The 20,982-nt window shown below is 36.9% G+C and overlaps 2 protein-coding genes and 11 non-coding genes across 14 annotated transcripts; 1 reads left to right on the top strand and 12 right to left on the bottom strand.

Moving 5' to 3' along the window:
- Positions 1-56: 56 nt before the first annotated feature.
- On the bottom strand, positions 57-149 carry LOC135596306 (small nucleolar RNA snoR114). Its single transcript, XR_010480925.1, has one exon. It is a non-coding gene; the product is annotated as a small nucleolar RNA snoR114 (small nucleolar RNA).
- A 1,865-nt stretch (positions 150-2,014) lies between these two features.
- LOC135596313 (small nucleolar RNA snoR114) lies at positions 2,015-2,110 on the bottom strand. Its single transcript, XR_010480932.1, has one exon. It is a non-coding gene; the product is annotated as a small nucleolar RNA snoR114 (small nucleolar RNA).
- Positions 2,111-2,276: 166 nt separating this feature from the next.
- Positions 2,277-2,366, bottom strand: LOC135596314 (small nucleolar RNA snoR114). Its single transcript, XR_010480933.1, has one exon. It is a non-coding gene; the product is annotated as a small nucleolar RNA snoR114 (small nucleolar RNA).
- Positions 2,367-2,565: 199 nt separating this feature from the next.
- Positions 2,566-2,658, bottom strand: LOC135596312 (small nucleolar RNA snoR114). The gene has a single exon (XR_010480931.1). It is a non-coding gene; the product is annotated as a small nucleolar RNA snoR114 (small nucleolar RNA).
- Positions 2,659-5,707: 3,049 nt separating this feature from the next.
- Positions 5,708-5,800, bottom strand: LOC135596311 (small nucleolar RNA snoR114). Its single transcript, XR_010480930.1, has one exon. It is a non-coding gene; the product is annotated as a small nucleolar RNA snoR114 (small nucleolar RNA).
- Positions 5,801-7,741: 1,941 nt separating this feature from the next.
- Positions 7,742-7,837, bottom strand: LOC135596310 (small nucleolar RNA snoR114). The gene has a single exon (XR_010480929.1). It is a non-coding gene; the product is annotated as a small nucleolar RNA snoR114 (small nucleolar RNA).
- A 407-nt stretch (positions 7,838-8,244) lies between these two features.
- LOC135596305 (small nucleolar RNA snoR114) lies at positions 8,245-8,337 on the bottom strand. The gene has a single exon (XR_010480924.1). It is a non-coding gene; the product is annotated as a small nucleolar RNA snoR114 (small nucleolar RNA).
- A 1,717-nt stretch (positions 8,338-10,054) lies between these two features.
- Positions 10,055-10,147, bottom strand: LOC135596315 (small nucleolar RNA snoR114). The gene has a single exon (XR_010480934.1). It is a non-coding gene; the product is annotated as a small nucleolar RNA snoR114 (small nucleolar RNA).
- Positions 10,148-10,286: 139 nt separating this feature from the next.
- Positions 10,287-10,379, bottom strand: LOC135596304 (small nucleolar RNA snoR114). The gene has a single exon (XR_010480923.1). It is a non-coding gene; the product is annotated as a small nucleolar RNA snoR114 (small nucleolar RNA).
- A 1,848-nt stretch (positions 10,380-12,227) lies between these two features.
- On the bottom strand, positions 12,228-12,323 carry LOC135596316 (small nucleolar RNA snoR114). The gene has a single exon (XR_010480935.1). It is a non-coding gene; the product is annotated as a small nucleolar RNA snoR114 (small nucleolar RNA).
- Positions 12,324-12,475: 152 nt separating this feature from the next.
- On the bottom strand, positions 12,476-12,567 carry LOC135596308 (small nucleolar RNA snoR114). The gene has a single exon (XR_010480927.1). It is a non-coding gene; the product is annotated as a small nucleolar RNA snoR114 (small nucleolar RNA).
- Positions 12,568-12,999: 432 nt separating this feature from the next.
- Positions 13,000-13,449, bottom strand: LOC103969978 (pathogenesis-related protein 1A-like). Its single transcript, XM_065085354.1, has one exon. It carries the CDS (start codon positions 13,447-13,449, stop codon positions 13,000-13,002), a length of 450 nt encoding a protein of 149 aa, XP_064941426.1.
- Positions 13,450-16,463: 3,014 nt separating this feature from the next.
- On the top strand, positions 16,464-20,369 carry LOC103969977 (homeobox protein rough sheath 1). Of its 2 annotated transcripts, none has more exons than XM_065084948.1 (7): positions 16,464-16,617; positions 16,980-17,267; positions 17,352-17,468; positions 17,569-17,707; positions 19,246-19,499; positions 19,582-19,816; positions 20,115-20,369. In XM_065084948.1, exons 2-6 carry the CDS (start codon positions 16,995-16,997, stop codon positions 19,786-19,788), a joined length of 990 nt encoding a protein of 329 aa, XP_064941020.1. In that variant the 5' UTR covers positions 16,464-16,617; positions 16,980-16,994; the 3' UTR covers positions 19,789-19,816; positions 20,115-20,369. The 2 variants fall into 2 exon arrangements, with proteins under 2 accessions (XP_064941020.1, XP_064941019.1); XM_065084947.1 differs by having other exon boundaries at positions 16,475-16,617; positions 16,832-17,267.
- Positions 20,370-20,982: the final 613 nt, after the last annotated feature.

The following is a 20,982-nucleotide window of genomic DNA, read 5'->3' as shown; positions in this document are numbered from 1 at the left end:
AGGAAATATTATCTATAAGATATGTATTACTGTATATATACGGACCAAATAAAAAGAAGCTCAGATGCGCTGAATGGTCTTCTAATGAAATCAGACGGTCGTGATTGAACCCAGTCCATCACATCAAGCGCATATAATCCTCATTGCTTCGTTTTAAATTAGCAACCGATACGAATCGAACCCTCAACCATTTGGAAGAAAGGCCATAGAACTTAGCCAGTAGTCTCATCGTTCGGTTGCGTTATCGAACTCAAGGAAATATATTAAATCTATATATACTCATCTACGCATGGAGCACATAAATATTATTCATTATATATTATATTATATTATCATATTTAATTAAGTAAAATATATTATAGATGTGATTAAATTCAAAATATAATTATCGATAAATAAAATCTAATTATAGTAGGATTCTAGGAGATGACCTTATAAAAAAATAATCTCTCTTAATTATCATTTTTGGATCATTTGATCTCACATATATTTCTATTCTATCAATTATAGTTTTCTAAAAAATAGGAAGGGGATACGAGTCTAGTTTCTTTCATGTGTAGATTCAAGACATATGCATATTACATTATATTATTTTATGACATTTGAGATACCCCGCTGATTATTATGTTTAAAAGGTGCGTACATTCTATTTTTGATTTATGATACTTGATGTCAATCATAGTTTTATATTTTCACATAAAAATTTATCACTTACAATTGACATCAGTGTCATATTATTAACTTCTAAGTTATCATAGATTGTTAAAGAAATTAGATGATTTATTTGTTCACTAGATCTATATAGAATTATTATTTCCATTTAGATTGTTTCGAATTATTATTTCAAATTATTATATCCGATAACACGAAGTCCTTGCTTTTAGGGCTATATGCATTTCTCGATTCCTGGGTTGCCCAGGGTTGTGAGCAATGTATGTTTCCTCTCATAAAGAATCTGTGAATGACAAAAGGATAAGGGTCTCGAATGAAAGGATGTGCAGTACTACCATCGTAGTGGCACTAATATGAGCAATAGTACAAGTATCATACATCAACATATATGACAACCAAAAGGCTACTAGACAAGGTCAGTTGTCTCATAAGGCCAAATAGTGCAGCAATGATTGCATAGCACATTGCTTAGGCGATATTGCTACATGCAACAGTGCTTCTGTGGGCGATGAATGATTGTGCAATCGTGACTATCATCGACAGTACATCAAGAGGTGACTATGGTGGTCTCGAGCGTGGGGCACCAATTGATCAGAAATCCAACGGAGACGATAGATTTAGGGTTCGAGATCATATTCTCCTAGTTGGAGGTTAGGGCCAAGAGGGTTCCTCCATCGTATAGTCATGGTAGTGTGACGTGAGCTACATCCGAGTGCTGCTGTGTGGTATGCTTCCGCAGAAAGAAATAAAAAAGAAGCTCATATGTATTGGTTGCCCTTATGTCTATATGCATTGTTCGATCCCTTGGTTGCTCTAGGTTGTGAGTGATGCAGGTTTCCTCCAATGGAGAATATGTAAATGATAGAAAGATATAGATCACGAATGAAAGGATATGCAACACTGCTATCGATAGGTCTTTACATAAGAAAAACTCTATTAATTATATTTTCTAAATCATATGCTCTCACCTTTTTATAGGCAAGACATCCATAGTTGATATGATGATTATAGAGATATTATCTCACTTCCCGATAGATCTCAATTCTATAAATTACAATGATCCTGAAAATAGGAAAAGGCAAGGTGAGTTTAGTTTCTTTCATTCACGATACATATAATGTTAAAGAAATTAGATGATCTATTTGTTCATTATATCTATATTGATTATATTAAATTATTATTTTTATTTTAATCATATCAAATTATGATTTTAAATTATTATATTCAATAATGCTAAGTCCATTATTGCCTTGGGCTACGAGCAATACAGGTTTTCACTCATAGAGGATCTGGGAATGATAGAAGCTGCGTCGAATGCATCTGCCGAAAGAAATAAAAAAAGAAGCTCAGAAGCGCTGATTTATCATCGTCTAATGGAATCAGACGGTTGTGATTGAACCCAGTCTTTCACATCAAGCGCAATTTATCCTCACTGCTTCTATTGAAACTAAGCACGCCACCCGAATCGAACCCGCGATCTCGAGAAACGTTGGCTATACGCGTTAGCCACTCGTTTATTGGTGCAGTTGTGATACCCAGCTCAAAATATGATAATCTATACGATAAGTATTACTGTATATATCTATGCGGAAACAAATAGACAGAAGCTCAGATACGCTTTATCATTTAATAGAATCAGACGGTTGTGATTGAACCTGATCCATCACACAAAGCGCATGTATTCCTCGCTGCTTCGTTTCATACTGGCACGACCTAAGAATAGAACCCTCGATCACTAGTAACGATCGCTATATTCGCTAGCTACCAATGCCATTGTATTCAAACCCGAGGAAATATAATCTATAAAATATGCATTACTGTATATATACGGAAACAAATAAAAAGAAGCTCAAAGATATGTATTACTGTATATATACTGAAACAAACAAAAAGAAACTCAGATGCGCTGAATCGTCTTCTAATGAAATCAGAAGATTGTGATCGAACCCAGTCCATCACATTAAGCGCATATAATCCTCATTGCTTCGTTTTAAACTAGCATCCGATTGGAATCGAACCCTCGGCCTTTTGAAAGACAGACAACAGGCAATAGCCATCAGTGTCACCGTTCGGATGTGTAATTATGTTCAAGTAATTATAATAAATTATATGAGTTTCAGAATAATACGTTTCCTTAGGAGATGACCTTATCAAAATAATCTCTGTTAATTATCTTTCCTATACCATACATATCATCACGTTGCATTATTATGTTTAGAAGATACACACCTTCTATCTTTGATTTATGATACTTGATGTCAATCCTAGTATTATATTTTCACATAAAAATTTCATTACTTACGATTGGTATCAAAGTCATATTATTAACTTCTAAGTTATCATAGATTTTTAAAGAAATTAGATGATTCATTTGTTCATTAGATCTATATTGATTATATCATATTATTATTTTTATTTTGATTGAATTATTATTTTAAATTATTATATCCAATTATAGTCAATCCTTGCCTTTAGGTCTATGTGCATCGTTCGATCCTTGGGTTGCCCTCGGTTATGAGCGATGCAGGTTTCTTCCCATAGAGAATCTGTGAATGACAGAAGGGTAAAGGTCTCGAACGAAAGGATGTGCAGCACTACCATCGAAAGGTAATTGCTAGCGGCACTACTACGGGCAATAATGTAAGCATCATACATCAACACACAGGAGAGTCGCATGGCTACTAATCTAGGTCGATTATCGCATAAGGCCAGACAGTGCAATGATGATTGTATCGTGCATTTCATAAGCGACATTGCTACATGCAACAGTGCTTCTATGGGCGATGAACGATAGTGCGAATGCGACTTTCGTCGACAGCACAACACGGGGTGATAGTGATAGTCCCGAGCATGAGGCACCGGTTGATTGGAGATCCAACGAAGATGACAGATTTGGGATTCGAGATCATATTCTCCTAGCTGGAGGATAGGGCCAAGAGGGTTTCTTTGTCGTGTAGATTTTCTTCAATAAAGAATCTGTGAATGACAAAAGGACGAGAGTCTCGAATGAAAAGAAATACAACACTGTCATCAACAGGACATTGCTGATGGCTACTCCTCACATCAAGTGCATGTAATCCTCACTGCTTCTTTTTAAATTAGAAACCGCGGTACGAATTGAACCCTCGACCTTTCCAAGAGGGGCAATCGGCAATGGCCACCAGTGTTTCCGTTCGGATGCGTTAGCGGACTCAACCAAATATATTAAAGTTAGTAAATTATGTGTAAGATATATTATAGATCTAATTAAATTCTAAATAAAATTATCGATCAATAAAAAAATGAAATCTACTTACAGTAGATTCCTGAAGAGATAACCTTATAAAAAAATTTCTCTTAATTATCTTTCCTATATCATACATTCTCACCTCTCGATAGAACTTTATTCCATCAATTACAGTTTTCTGAAAATAGGAAGAGGGGATGTCAATCTAGTTTCTTTCATGTGTAAATTTACGTTGCATGCGTATCATCATAATGTATTACTTCATGACATTCGAGATACCCTGTAGATTATTATGTTCAAAAGGTACACAATTTATAATTTATGATACTTGATGTCGATCCTAGTATTATATTTTTGCATAAAAATTTTATTATTTACAATTGGCATCAAAATCATATTATTAACTTCTAAGTTATGATTGATTTATTTATTTATTAGATCTATATTAGTTATATTGAATTATTATTTCTATTTTGATCATTTCGAATTATTATTTGTAATTATTATATCCAATTACACTAAGTAATTATCTTTAGTGATTTTATTCATAGATTGATCAAAAAATAATTCTTTTTTGTTATTTTTAGGAAGCAAGGATGATGAGGTCATATGGTTCTCCTATTGCATCTACTTCTAATCAATTGTATAGGATTATGAGAACTCTAGAGACAATAACACAAGTGATGCAACAATAAGTTCGACAAAGAAGAAATGATGGAATGGGTACGTCAAACTAGACTGGTTTGGGAATTGAATAGTTTAAGAAGCTCAGTTCTCCCAGTTTAAGTAGTGAGCCCGATCCAATGATCATAGAACGATGGATGATACAGATAGAGAAACTATTTGATATCTTAAATTGCTCTAATGATCAGAAGGTTTCTTTTGTCGCTTTTATGTTGGAAGGAGAGGCTGAGCACTGGTGGAGAATGATTAGAAGAATTTCTGAAAACATGAGTCAATCACACGGAAGGTATTCGTAGAAAATTTCAACGATAAATAATTTTAAGATTGCATTGGAGAGCAGAAAGAATTAGAGTTCTTGGATCTCATCTAGAGAAATTTGGCGGTTACAAAGTATGAATCTAAATTCACTGAGCTCTCCAAATTTGCCACTCATATAACTGATGATTAAATTAGAAAAGCAAAAAAAATTGAAAAGGGCCTAAGGCCAGCTATAAGAAGTCGGATATCAATATTAAAACTCCAAGCTTATGCCGATGTGGTCGAAAGAGCTTTAATAATTGAAAGAGATTTGAAAGAAATTCCGGAAACCAAGGACAAGAAAGATAAAGAGAAATTCATTAGCAAAAATAAGAGAGTGAATGAATTGAAACAAGTTATAAGAGGGTCAAGACATCCAAATTTAAGAAAGAAAAGTCACCACAGAGGACTCAATCATGTGCAAGATGCAGATTAATAAAATTTGAGAATCAAGTCAATGTTTTTGAGTAACTGAAGCCTGTTTTACTTACGAGAAGTTGGATCATAAAATAAAAAATTATCCTACGAAGAAGAAAGAGCTACTACCCCTTAGGCTATCAGCCCATGCTAGATAATATATTATCACTAAATAAGATTCCAAAGCTTGACTATTAATGCCTCTGATAAAATATAAAAAGCTTTGTTTAATTCTAGTTTCAACTTATCTTTACTTTCATAATATTTTGCTTGTTAATTGCACATTCAAAGATATTTAAATATGTGACAGGTTATTGCGGGTGACACTAATAGAGGCAATCAACACATAGACAGGCCAAACAGTGCAACCACGGGGTCAAAAGGATTTCTCGACAGAAAGAAATAAAAAAGAAGCTCAGATGCGCTGATTAATCATCTAATGGAATCAGACGGTCGTGATTGAACCCGGTACATCACGTTTAACGCATATAATCCTCACTGCTTCATTTTAAATTAATACGCCATCAGGATTGAACCGTCGGCGACTTTCCTTCTCAAATAGAGGCCATCGGCAACAGCCACCAGCGTCACCATTCGTTTGTGTTAATGAACTCAATGAAATATATTACATTTCGTAAGAGATGTGTTTAAGAAGCTTGTCAACCATTACATCATCAAGCATAATAACATATATATATATATATATATATATATATATATATATATATATATAATGTTATTATGTTATTATGTTATTATGTTATTATGTTATTATGTTATTATGTTATTATGCGTGGCCACTACCTGCGCGCGGCTATCGCGATTCCTGCTCGCGCTTGGCCGCCGCCTTGCTGCCGGCATCTGCGGCCACCGACCTTCCGCAGGCGTCTTCTGCGAGCACCACCATTATGCGTGAGGGCAATCGTCGCCTTCCGTAATCACCACGTTCACATGCGGTGCGGGATGTCCGTGGTGCCACCATCGCTCGCAAGCAAACCTCTGCCTACGCACGACCGTGATGCACGACTGCAGGATAGTACACGGCCCTTCGTCGACAAGGATCAACCGAGATGATCATCTCAATAACATCGATAATAAGAAACAGTAAATTCATCGATCAAACATAAAATTATACATTGTTCATAAAGAGTAATAGAGCAAATCATATAGAAAGAAAACAGATCAATAATATCCGACGAATCATTCAAGCATCGTAAAGAACAATAATAGATCTAATATATTTGATCTCAAGAACTTATCTCTGATATCAATTGAAAGCATAAAATCTGTAATCATGATGTCTGTAATGCGAAAAACTTTTATGCCAAGATTGAAATCAAATAAATTAGATCTGACAATATTATGATGCATACCTTTTTCTTGTTGTTCAGAGAAAATAAATCTTATCTGATCTACAAGCGCTTCGTCTTCGAATCTGAAATATCAATCTACAAGGATCCAATCTACAAGGATCTGCAAGGAAAACTAGATCCTTCTCCTCTCTTCATATCTTTTCACAGGACCACCTAGATTGATGGATTAGGGGTCTTCGAATCTGAAATATCAATCTACAAGGATCCAATCTACAAGGATCTGCAAGGAAAACTAGATCCTTCTCCTCTCTTCATATCTTTTCACAGGACCACCTAGATTGATGGATTAGGGGTCTTCGAATCTGAAATATCAATCTACAAGGATCCAATCTACAAGGATCTGCAAGGAAAACTAGATCCTTCTCCTCTCTTCATATCTTTTCACAGAACCACCTAGATTGATGGATTAGGGGATTAGGGGAGAGGGAGATTGAGAGAAAAAACTACCTCCGCACATTTTACCCCTAGAGGTCCTGTTTATCAGATGCCCCTTTAGCCCCTAGAGGTCCTATCTATTTATAGGCGAGAGCAGAGGGTCTAGGATAAATTATTAGGAGAGTTCCTCCCATCAAGGTTATCTCCTAAGGAATCCATAATCAGAATCCAATCATATCTATAATATATCTTACTTAATTAAATAGGGTCATATAATCTTACACTCCCGACATCCATAATTCATAAGCAAGACATCCATAGTTCATATGATGATCATAGAGATATCTTACCTCGCTTTCGAACATCTCAATTTTATAAATTATAATGATCTTGAAAATAGGAAAAGGTAAGGTGAGTTTAGTTTCTTCATATAATGTTAAAGAAATTAGATGATCTATTTGTTCATTATATCTATATTGATTATATTAAATTATTATTTTTTTTATTTTAATCATATCAAATTATGATTTTAAATTATTATATTCAATAATGCTAAGTCCTTACCTTTGAGTCTTTAAGCATTGTTCGATTCCTTATTGCCTTGGGCTACGAGCAATACAGGTTTTCACTCATAGAGGATCTGGGAATAATAGAAGCTGCGTCGAATGCTTCTGCCGAAAGAAATATATAAAAAAGGAAGCTCAGATGCGCTGATTTATCATCGTCTAATGGAATCAGACGGTTGTGATTGAACCCAGTCCTTCACATCAAGCGCATTTTATCCTCACTGCTTCTATTCAAACTAAGCACGACACCCGAATCGAACCCGCGATCTCGAGAAAAGTTGGCCATGCTCGTTAGCCAATAGTTTATTGGTGCAGTTGCGCATTCGTGCTTAAGATATTATTATATATAAGGAAAGTATTACCGTATATCTTTACGGAAACAAATAGAATCAGACGGTTGTGATTGAACCTGATCCATCACACAAAGCGCATGTATTCCTCGCTGCTTCGTTTCAAACTAGCACGACCTAAGAATCGAACCCTCGATCGCTAGTAACGCTAAATACAAATGCCATTGTATTCAAACTCGAGGAAATATAATCTATAAAATATGTATTACTGTATATATACGGAAACAAATAAAAAGAAGCTCAAAGATATGTATTACTGTATATATAATGTAACAAACAAAAAGAAGCTCAGATGCGCTGAATTGTCTTCCTATGGAATCAGAAGGCTGTGATTGAACCCAGTCCATCACATTAAGCGCATATAATCCTCATTGCTTCGTTTTAAACTAGCATCCGATTGGAATCGAACCCACGGCCTTTTGAAAGACAGACAACAGGCATGAAAGACAGACAACAGGCAATAGCCACCAGTGTCAGCGTTCGGATGTGTAGTTAAGCTCAAGTAATTATAATAAATCATATGAGATTCAGAATAATAGGATTCCTTAAGAGATGACCTTATCAAAAGAATCTCTCTTAAGTATCTTTCCTGTATCATATGCTCTCACCTCTCGATAGATCTCTATTCTATCGATTACAGTTTTCTTGAAAATAGGAAGTGAGTCCAATTTCTTTTGTGTAGATTCACGATGTATGCATATCATCACGTTGCATTATTATGTTTAGAAGATACACACCTTCTATCTTTGATTCATGATACTTGATGTCAATCCTAGTATTATATTTTCACATAAAAATTTTATTACTTACGATTGATGTCAAAGTCATATTATTAACTTCTAAGTTATCATAGAATTTTAAAGAAATTAGATGATTTATTTATTCGTTAGATCTATATTGATTATATCACATTTTTATTTTATTTTGATCGAATTATTATTTCAAATTATTATATCCAATTACAATCAGTCCTTGCCTTTAGGTCTATGTGCATTGTTCAATCCTTGGGTTGCCCTCGGTAATGAGCGATGCGGGTTTCTTCCCATAGAAAATCTGTGAATGACAGAAGGATAAAGGTCTCGAACGAAATGATGTGCAGTGCTTCCATCGAAAGGTAATTACTAGTGGCACTACTACGGGCAATAATGTAAGCATCATACATCAACACATAGGAGAGTCACATGGCTACTAATCTAGGTCGATTATCGCATAAGGCTAGACAGTGCAATGGCGATTGCATCGTGCATTTCATAGGCGACATTGCTACATGCAATAGTGCTTCTATGGGCGATGGATAATAGTGCAAATGCGACTATCGTCGACAGCACAATATGGGGTGATAGTGGCAGTCCCGAGCATGGGGCACTAGTTGATTGGAGATCCAATAAAGATGATAGATTTGGGCTTCAAGTTCATATTCTCCTAGCTAGAGGATAGGGCCAAGAGGGTTTCTCCGTCGTCTTGTCATGGTGGTGCGGTGTGAGGTGCATCTGAGTGCTACCGTGTGGAATGCTTCTGTAGAAAGAAATAAAAAAGAAGTTTAGACGCACTGGTTGCCCTTAGGTCTATATGAATTGTTCGCTCCTTAGATTGTCCTGGGTTATGGGTAATGCAGATTTCCTTCAATAGAGAATCTGTGAATGACAAAAGGATAAAGGTCTCGAATGAAAAGAAATACAACACTGCCATCGACCGGACATTGCTGACGACTACTACGAGCAATAGTACAAACATCATACGTCAACACATAAGGCAGTCAAAAGGCTACTAGTCTAAGTCGATTGTCGCATAAGGTCAAACAGTGCAACGACGATTGCATCGCACATTGCTGCATGCGATAGTGCTTCTGTGGGCGATAGACGATGGTGCAAGTGCGATTATCGCTGACAGCACAGCAAAGGATGACAGTGATAGTTCCAAGCTTAGGGCACCAGCTAATCAGAGATCCAACGGAATCTACGGATTTTGGGTTCGAGATCATATACTCCAAACCGGAGGACAGGGACAAGAGGGCTTCTTCGCCGGCCATGGTGGTGCGGCATCAGGTGTATCAACGGGCCGCTGTGTGGAATGGTTATGCGGAAAAAACCAAAAAAGCTCAGACGCCCTGTATTGTCGTCTAATGGAATCAGACGGTTGTGATTGAACCCGGTCCATCACACCAAGCACATGTAATCCTCACTGCTCCTTTTGAAAATAGCACGACCTAAGAATCGAACCCTGGCGAAAGTGGCTAGTCACATATTTCTTGGTGCACGTGTGTTCACGAACTGAAGATAAAGGGATTTGTATTACTGTATATATATACACGGAAACAAATAAAAAGAAGCTCAGATGCGCTGTTTTGTCTTCTAATGAAATCAGAGGATTGTGATTGAACCCAGTTCATCACATCAAGCGCATGTAATCATCACTGCTTCTTTTTAAGTTAGACCGCGGCACGAATCGAACCCTCGACCATTCGGAAGAGGGGCCATCGGCAATAGCCACCAGTGTCTCCATTCGGATGCGTTAACGAACTCAACGAAATATACTAAAATTAGTAAATTATGTGTGAGATATATTATAGATCTAGTTAAATTCTAAATATAATTATCGATCAATAAAAAAAAAATAAAATCTACTTACAGTATATTCCTGAAGAGATAACCTTATAAAAAAAAGGAAGAGAGGATGCCGGTCTAGTTTCTTTCATACGTAGATTTACGTTGCATGCAGATCATCATAATGTATTACTTCATGACATTCAAGATACCCTATAGATTATTATGTTCAAAAGGTACACAATTTCTGATTTATGATACTTGATGTCAATCCTAGTATTATATTTTTGCATAAAAATTTTATTATTTACAATTGGCATCAAAATCATATTATTGACTTCTAAGTTATGATTTATTTATTTATTAGATCTATATTGGTTATATTGAATTATTGTTTCTATTTTGATCGTTTGGAATTATTATATATAATTATTATATCCAATTACACTAAGTAATTGTCTTTAGTGATTTTATTCATAGATTGATTAAAAAATAATTCTCTTTTGTTATTTTTAGGAAGCAAGAATTACGAGGTTATATAGTTCTCCTATTGCATCTATTTTTGGTCAATTGGGTGGGATTATGACACAAGTGATGCAATAATAAGTTTGACAAGGAAGAAATGATGGAATGGGTATGTCGAACCAAACTGGGTTGGGAATTGAATAGTTTAAGAAGCTCAGTCCTCACAGTTTTAGTAGTGAGCTAGATCCAATGATCGTAGAACGATGGATAATGTAGATAAAGAAAATATTCGACATCTTAAATTGCCCTGATGATCAGAAGATTTCTCTTGTCGCTTTTATGTTGGAAGGAGAGGCTGAGCACTAGTAGAAAATGATTAAAAGAATTTCTGAAATCAAACATGAGTCAATCACATGGAAAGTATTCGTAGAAAAGTTTAATAATAAATATTTTTCGGATTGCATCAGAGAGCAGAAAAAATTAGAGTTCTTAGATCTCATTTAGAGAAATTTGACGGTTACAAAGTATGAATCTAAATTCATTGAGCTCTCTAGATTTGCCACTCATATAATTGATGATGAAATTAGAAAAGTAAATAAATTTGAAAGGGGCCTAATGCCAGCTATAAGAAAGTCGGATATCAGCATTAAAACTCAAAGCTTATGCCTATGTCGTCGAAAGAGCATTGATAATTGAATGAGACTTCAAACAAATTCAGGAAATCATGGACAAGAAAGATAAGGAGAAATTTATTAGCAAAAATAAAAGAGGGAATGAATCTGAAACAAGTTATAAGAGGATCAAGATATCCAAATTTGAGAAAGAAAAAGTCACCGAGGACTCAATCACGTGCAAAATGTGGGTTAATAAAATTTAAGAAATAAGTCAATATTTTTGAATAACTAGAGTCTGTTTTGCTTGCGGAAAATTGGATCATAAAATAAAAAATTATCCTATCAAGAAGAAAGAGTTACTACCTCTTAAGCCATCAGCTCATGCTAGACAATATATTATCAATGAATAAGATTCCTTCTAAACCAATGATCGAACTATTGATTATATTGAATTATTATTTTTATTTTATTCATATCAAATTATTATTTTAAATTATTATATTCAATTATGCTGAGTCCTTGTCCCTATGCATTGTTTGATTCCTTATTGCCCTGGGCTATGAGCAATATAGGTCTTCACCCATGGAGGATTTGGGAATGATAGAAGCTGCGTCGAATGCATCTGCTGAAAGAAATAAAAAAAGAAAGCTCAGATGCGCTGATTTATCATCGTCTAATAGAATCAGACGGCTGTGATCGAACCCAGTCCTTCACATCAAGCGCATTTTATCCTCACTGATTCTTTCCAAACTAGCACGCCACCCGAATCGAACCCGCGGTGTCAAGAAACGCCGGCTACAGGCGACAACCACCGCTGCCGCGTTCAATTTGTGTTAACGTTCTCCAGGAATACATTAAAATAAAAAAAATGTATTATTGAACAATTAAAATAGAAGCTCAGATGCGCTGGATTGTCGTCTAATGGAATCAGACGGTTGTGATTGAACCCGGTCAATCACACGAGCGCATGTAATCCTCACGGCTTCCTTTCAAATTGGCACGACATCTGAATCGAACCCACAGTCCCTTGAAAGAGACGACATTGGCATTAGCCACCCGTGCTAATGTTCGGTTTTGTTATTGAACTCAATGGACATTATTAAAGTATATTATATGTGTTACCAACATATCTATATATATACATTACTCTCCTAATTATATTTCCTACATTCTATGCTCTCATATAGATTATTAAGATGCATTGCTTTCTGACATTCGAGATATTCTTTTGATTATTTTGTTTTAGGTATATATCTTTGATTTAAATCTTGACATTATATTTTTGATTGTATGATTCAATTATGCTAATGAGTCAGTGAGCGATGTTCTTATTGAATGAAGGAATGATAAGGGTCTAGAATGAAATGAAGGCTTTGTAAGATCTTATTATTTCTTACTAAGATCATATTATTATCTATTAGAAGGAAGGTTTTATTCGTCGATTTTTCCATATGGATAACCTTAAGAGAGCTTTAGAGATCAGTAGGGGCGCCGTCCCACGTAGTTGCCTGGCGGACTGTAGTTGCAGGTGATGAAGACGCCGCCGTCGTCGCACACCACGAGGGCACAGCCCGAGGTAGACCGAGTTAGCCCACACCACCTGGGTGTAGTGCCCGCACACCTTTCCCCCGTCGCAGGTGTTGGAGTCATAGTCGGAGTACTGCTTCTCCGCCACCCAGAGCGACACCGCATCCCTTGAACTGGTTCCGCCGGAATGGAACAGCTGGTAGTCGGCCCTTCTCTTGTTGGCGTAGGCCGCGACGCCGTCGTCCCACGACATGGGGCCGACCGCGACGCAAACTCGGGCCGTGTTATGGGCATCGAGGAAGTCTTGAGGAGAGTTCTGTGCGCGGACCGTGTGCGCCATGATCGCTACAGCGATGAGGCACAGTAACGACGGTAAGCGATGGGATTGTGCCATCCTTTCGAACTATGCTAATCTTTTCTTTCTCTTACTCTGCTCTGTGGTTTCTGTACAGAGATGAGAGAGAGTTTTATACTCTGGTAAATGAAGGACGACGCTTACCCTGCAACAGCCGCCATGGAAATGAAGCATGCGGATACGCTTTTCTTCTTCTTCTTTCTTCTTCTTCATCTTCGTCTTCTTCTTTCTTCTTCTGCATCAACGCATGCGACAAGTAGTTGGCCGTCTAATTACGACTTCTCGATTGGAAAGTAAGCCATGCAAAAAGGTCTTCTTCAGGGGCTGCGCGATGAAGTGCCGCTGAAGGATCGAGGCACGACCGGCATCGATCATAAGGATCCAAGCAGCCTACTCCCATCCATGCACGTGCATCGAAGAAGCAAAACCATGCATGCATGTCCCTCGAAAGAAACGGGAAGAAGGTCATCGTGCACCCCTACTTCAACACGTAACTTATCCATCTACGCATCATCTTCCCAAGCGCACGGCGACTTTGACAGAACAACTGTTGAACATCGTTTACCGGAAAGGATGTTTACCGATTACATGTTCTTCCACACGTATCATCTTCCTATCTCACGCATCTTCTCGTCATGTCTTTTTCTAATACAGAATACAGCTCAAACAAAACAAACAATTCTGCCGAGGGAGAGGTTCTTCATCTGCGGAAGAAAGATAAGGATAAATATGTTCAGCTTTGACAACGAATCGAATGATCTTTACATGACAATCTTCATCATCACCCATCCTAATTTCTCACAGGGAATCAAAGTACTTAAAATGGATGAACTTTTGCGACAAGTGTTTGGTTCACTTACATCAATTATTTCTTTCCGAGAGCATCTATGAAATTTTATTTACTCGACTAACATATGTGAAGAACGACTAGATTTTGGTCAATAGATGACAATCTTGAATTACACTCCACATGCTTAAATTGCATGAGTGGAAGATGATTAAGGAAAGGCTTCGTTTTCTTAACAATGTAAGGATAATATTTTGCCTTTCTAGATTCGATTTGTTTGGTCACTCAAAAGTTCCTTTCGATGAGAAAGCAAACCATAGCTAGAAGCTACTCACAATAATATAATGGAGACTTGGCAGAACTTGTGGAATCAGTTCCATCTACTTTTATAAAAAAATTGCATTTAGATTGTATATAGTCAATATTAAAAGCATCACAACTATGTGTAGAGATGAATTTAAGGTAAAATAAGATTGTCTGTTTATGCATTTCTCTATCTTTATAATCTTTTAGTATGGATTTTATATAGTCACTATTTCCATCATTTTTTCTCTTCATATACTATTTTGTAACCTTGCAATGAAAATGCTCAAAAAAAATCTTGTGCCTCTTCTGATATTACATTAAAAGCTACCTATAACGATCGACGATGATCCGATCTATGAAATGAATATGAATCCATCTCAAACAAAGTAAAAAATAAAAAACTAAGAAGCAAAGTCTTAGTACCGACGGATCATTAACAATTTAATTGGTGATAATTCCATCAACAAGTCACCTTTTTTCAGCGTCTTTATATCGTTTGTGTTACGATACCGACAACATTTGCAGCTCTAGTTGCGTCTTGTATCTTTCACCACATCTACGTCGGATAGATATAATTATGGAGTTATTTATTCGAGGTCTATAATCAATGAAAGATTTTTTTTTTCTTTTGGGGGTAAAATGAAGGAATTACTGATTACTACTATGACATGCTGCATGAAGTGCATGAATTTTGTGACATGGGTCCGAAAGCATTATGCACAAATTAGAGTTTTAGTACATATTCATCATTCAATACAGTACACTATTTGGCTCTTAGCAGAAATATATAATCTGAGCATGGTACACAAATGTACTAAATAATTCCCTTTTTTCGGACAAGCTTCATAAAAATATTCTCAAGGTTCGAGTAGCTATTGACTACTGCAGCAACAAGACATTAACTTCACAATCACAGGCAATGTCTGTAAACTCTTGGGAAATTTTCATTTGGTTTTGATCCATTGATTTTACATTGACCAAAACTATTTTTTTTTTCTTTCCTGGTTGATAGAGGAATAGAAAGATAAAGATAATAATAATGAATAAAAATTATCTAATAAATTAGTTTGGCTCAAGGAACAAATGAACTCTCAGGCATAGCATCTCCACACAAATTTCGCGATGATGGAGTCATTGGAATAACTTAATTCATTGATTCATTATCTTATTCGTAATGTTCTTACGACTTTTTATAGGACAAAGTATAAGAATAAAAATATATAAAAATAAAAAATTATAATTGTATCAAATCAAATATATGATCTCAATAGACTTAATTTGAAGATAATAATAATAATAATAATAATAATAATAATAATATTATTATTATTATTATTATTATTATTATTATTATTATTATTATTATGTCATTGATTCATAACTTACTTTCTATTCTATATGAATTTTTAAAATATTCCTTTATAATCTTTAATAAAAATAAAATTTGATTTTTTATTTACTTTGATATTGTTACTAACTTATTTCATAATACAAATATCCATAGATTAATCAAATTTAATTAAATAAAATATAAATTAAATTGTTGCTCTTCTGCTGATTTGTAGCATCCAATGAGCACATGGAAGAAGTAATGAAATAGTACATGAGAGATTTGTACCATAATAATTATTATTCTGAATGATCAGTATGTCTTTCTTCTGATGATAATGTATGATTTCTACCATCTTATTTGATTTGAATCACACCCACCAACTCTGTTGTTTATGTTCCTTCCGACCTCACGCATCTCTTTCCAAAGTTCCATCATCGAACTGTATCCAACACCTGTTGCCTCACCATGGCCAATTGCTGCGAGCCAGGTGGAGCTCTTGCTTTCCCAAGAATCTTTCCTGTTCCCACCCTAAATACAACACCAACAGTGAATTACTTCCGGTCTTAATCATGCTAAGATGACTACTAATCCATGAAACTATCATTTCCAAGGAAGCATAAAGGAGGAGATGGAAGTCCTCTACCGACCCTTGCGTTCTCCCGTGAGACCAGATCTGAAGACGAGCTCCGACGAGAAGAGCAGGAGATGGAAGTGATGGGCACGTGAGGTGTAGTACGCTCTAAACCCATGCCCACATGCGTTGTTCCCATCCATTCACGCCTCCAATCAAACACTTGTCCCTCCTCGGTTCTTGGCTTGACTACATCGTTGGCATGAATTAAGATGTTGTAGTTGCTTGATCGAACATCATTTCCTTTGTGATTGATTTGATGATGGAAAATAAAGCACCTGAGATGGCTTTTGATCTCTTCTTTCTATAGGTTTCAGGCTTGCTCGGGGCTCTCTTTCTTCCCCTTCTCTCTCCTTAGCATTGAGTTCATCTTCTGCCATCCACCTATTATATTTTTGCCAGCTTTCCTCTCTGCTCCTTTCCTTTCTCTCTTTTTGTTGTTATTATACTTTCTATAGGTCGACAAGTGAGGGATGGAGGAATTCTACCACCTAGGTGATAGTGGTAGTGGTGGAGCCTTCACTACATCACCTACTCCACCGCAGAGAGCGGCCGTCTGCAGGCAGAGCTTCCGAACGCCACCACTTAAAACCGAAGCTGGACCATCTCAGTCCCAAAAGAGAACGATAGCGACGCAAGAACAGGGGGAGAACTCACCAAGTGATGTAGAAGAAGACATCAAGGCAAAGATCATGTCGCACCCGCACTATTCTACTCTTGTCGCAGCCTCTACGGACTGCCAAAAGGTCTCCTAATTCTTAACCTCCTATGCTGCAGCATAATTTCGTTGTGCTTCTCTCACCGACTTGTTCTCATGTGCTTCTTTCCAGGTGGGAGCGCCACCGGAGGTGGTGGCGAGGCTCTCGACCATCGCCCGCGAGCTCGCGTTGGGCCCGAGTTGCCATAACGGCACTTCTGATCCTGACCCTGAGCTCGACCAGTTCATGGTACTACTAACTATCCCTCTCTCTCTCTCTCTCTCTCTCTCTCTCTCTCTCTCCACATCTCTCTTCGGTCGAGGCTAATGGATTGTGATGTACACAACAGGAGTCATACTGTGATGTACTCATCAAGTACCGGGAAGAGCTAACGAGGCCATTGCAAGAGGCCAAAGACTTCCTCATGAAGATGGAGTTACAGTTTAATGCGCTCACCGACGCTTCCACTCGCGGCCTTTTCTCCACTGGTAATATAGGAAGTACACATTAAGCAGCTTATAACATCGACCTAAATGCTGTCAATCTTTGAGAGAGAGAGGGAGAGAGAGAGAGGTGAAGAAAACTGTAGTTTTTCTGCAGTTAGGGTTTGACACTTTCCCCTGCGACAGTGCACAGTAGAAAAGAAGTAACACTACGATGAGTACACCCTCTTCCACCTTTCACGGCACCAAAGACTGAACCAGATCTCTGATATAGATACATATACTAAAGAGATCTCATTTAGCTCCTCGGAAATATAATAACGCGAGAGATGGGTGGGAAAGCAGCAGGAGCCTTTCCCCACTGTCACGAGGCTACACAGTGACCCCCCGACTTCCTTCGACCTGCACCTCTCGCCTCCTCCATTCCCTTCCTTTCTTTGCTCACCATTTGTTTGTTTATTAGACTGTTTACAGGCGAACAAAGCAGGAAGACAGCCTTCTCTCTCTCGAACAACATATATAAGCGATCGAGGACACCACACGTCGGCGTGTAATAAGCTAGCATTTCTGGTACTGACTTGTGGCACTGTTTTAGGGTTCCTCGACAGTGTTCTACCTCGAGAAGAGTCACCATCCTTGTTCTTTTCAGCCAACATTTTGTTTTTTTTATCATATCTCGATGCTTTCTCCCTGCAAATTTGCATAAGATGTTACGTACGATGCTGTTCTTATCATTCCATCAACCAAATGGCTCCCGTTCCTTCTACTTTAATATTACTGTCAGCTCTTTTTTGGGATAGACCGCAATGTCGGTATGTCTTTTAACTCATTGATGGATTCGAGTAGTAGATAATCGAGTCTTTGATTTGCATCTAGCTATGAAACTTGATAATAGTCAAGAAAATGAGCAGTTCAGCATCTCCATTAAGTGTTAAGCTTCGATTAGTTCTTTAGGTTTTTAATCATCTTTCTCACTGGAAATAGTCATTCTATAATTATATCTTTAGGACATTTGCCAAAAAGAAAATGGCATGTAGGTATCAAACAATTATATTAGTATCCCTCTTGAAATGTATATATTTTTTTACTATCAAAATAATATTTTCCATAGACATTAGGGGTGTTTAGATCGGTTCGAACCGAACCGAACCGAATCATTTTTGTTAGATTAAAGTAAGATAGTCCGAATTATAACCGATTCAAAATCAGTTAATTGAATCAAACTATTAGTGAATCAATTCAGATTGAACCGATTTTGAATTAGTTCGAATTCGATTTAATTTCAACACCCATAATTGGCATCACAATTATCATAACTGCTAAAGGCATAAGTATTAGAAGCACATTTTGTACTGCTTGCTACAATGTTTTGGCTGGTTATTGACCTTTTCTTTTTTTTCTCTAATGTTGATTTCATTGTCCTTTATCCATTATATAACCTTTCTTCATACAGATATTTTTTTTGGCATGAGATACTTTTTTTATACCACATCTCTAGTAAGGATCACAATTAGCATGCATGCATATATCGGAAAAGCAAATCTAATTGATGTCATTAATTTTTTTTTTGTTGGAAAATGAAGATGAAAACTGTGAAGGTTTTGGTTCCTCTGAAGAGGACCAGAATGCCACTGGGGATTATCAGGTGGATCCTCAGGATATCGACCCCCATGCCGACAAAGAACTGAAGCACCATCTCTTGAAGAAGTATGGTGGCTACTTGAGCAGACTCCGGCAAGAGCTGACCAAGAAGAAGAAGAAAGGAAAGCTGCCCAAGGAAGCTCGGCAGAAGCTGCTCAACTGGTGGCAGCTCCACTACAAATGGCCGTATCCATCTGTATGTGCTCTACGTTCATCATCGTACGTATCACCAAGCTACTGACTTACTTGGATGGAAAATTCTACATGACAACACGCAGGAAACGGAGAAGGTGGAATTGGCTGAGTCGACAGGTCTTGATCAGAAGCAAATCAACAACTGGTTCATCAACCAAAGAAAGAGGCACTGGAAGCCATCAGAGGACATGCAGTTCGTGGTGATGGATGGTTTCTATCCACAGAATGCTTCTGCTCTCTACATGGAAGGGCAGTTCATGGGTGACGGCATCTACCGCCTTGGTCCGTGATGCCTTGTGATCTAAACCAAGTTTCCAGGTGAGAATGATATATTATACTCGAATCCTTCGAATCATACTCTTTGCTGCATCGATCAAAATAATGTTGATCTGTGGTCATACAATGTAGAAAAGGATAGTGCATTTACGTGAGATGCTTCTCTCATCTCTTCCCATTCTGTCTTCCTCTACATCATATCAACCCTTCTTGCTATCGATTATATGAAGTGATACTGCTACCATTTGATTTAGGAAAAGAAATCTCTAAGCACGTAGATATTGTCGCAAAAGGTGTTTTCTTTTTAGCTTTTGAACTGATGTGTCTTCTCGATTGGCAGATATTAAGAAGAGGAAAAGGAGAAAGCAGAGGGAGGAGGATGAAGCCCTAAATATCTTTTTCTTTCCCCCATTTTAATGGGGATGAGAACAGTAAGATGACATGCATTCGATGCAACACCAATGCAAGAAGAGAATGTTGTAGTATATTTCATATTTCAAACATGCAAAACATAATATAAATACGTAATGCATTAATGTTGTTCATGGTTTAACTGGAACAGAAATAAAAAGTTGGAGGCTTGCAAATTCTTATCTCTCTTTCTCTCGGCTTCATCAAATTAATCTAATCTCTCTTTCTCTCGGCTTCATCGACGAATTATAATTTTCTATTTCCTTTTTTAACCAGGAAAATTATTAAGAAAAACTCTACCCATATTCTCTCCCTAAATAAATAGTCTTCTTCTCACTCTCAAAAAAATTTTCTTCACCTTATATACTAACAACTCTCAATGATTTCTTCAGCAAAAACAGCCTGAAATTTTTATACATCATGATTTGACTTCCAAATTTCTTTCAGTAATTACTAGTTAGCATGAATTGTTCATTTTCAGATGTTTCATAGACAAGATATGACCCCTTCAGCAATCAAGGGAATATTTTTGACACTTTAGCTGGCTTCCTAACCCAAACAGCTTGAAATCTTCTGTCTTTTCTGCTTTGTTTCCAAGTTCATGTTGCTCCATCAAGTCAGTAGATAAAGATTTCTTCAGCAAAAGTAGCCTTTGCCTGAAGTATATAAACATCATGATTTGACTTCTGATTTATATATATATATATATATATATATATATATAGTCTGAATAGTTCCTTTTAAGACATACTACAGACAGGATTTGACACATTCAACAATTAAAGCAATATTTTTGC

This window comes from Musa acuminata, chromosome BXJ1-10 (genome assembly GCF_036884655.1).
Source record: "Musa acuminata AAA Group cultivar baxijiao chromosome BXJ1-10, Cavendish_Baxijiao_AAA, whole genome shotgun sequence".
Classification (NCBI taxonomy): Eukaryota; Viridiplantae; Streptophyta; class Magnoliopsida; order Zingiberales; family Musaceae; genus Musa; species Musa acuminata.
Note: the sequence above shows the minus strand (reverse complement) of the source record. Positions and strands in the feature narration are given on the sequence as shown.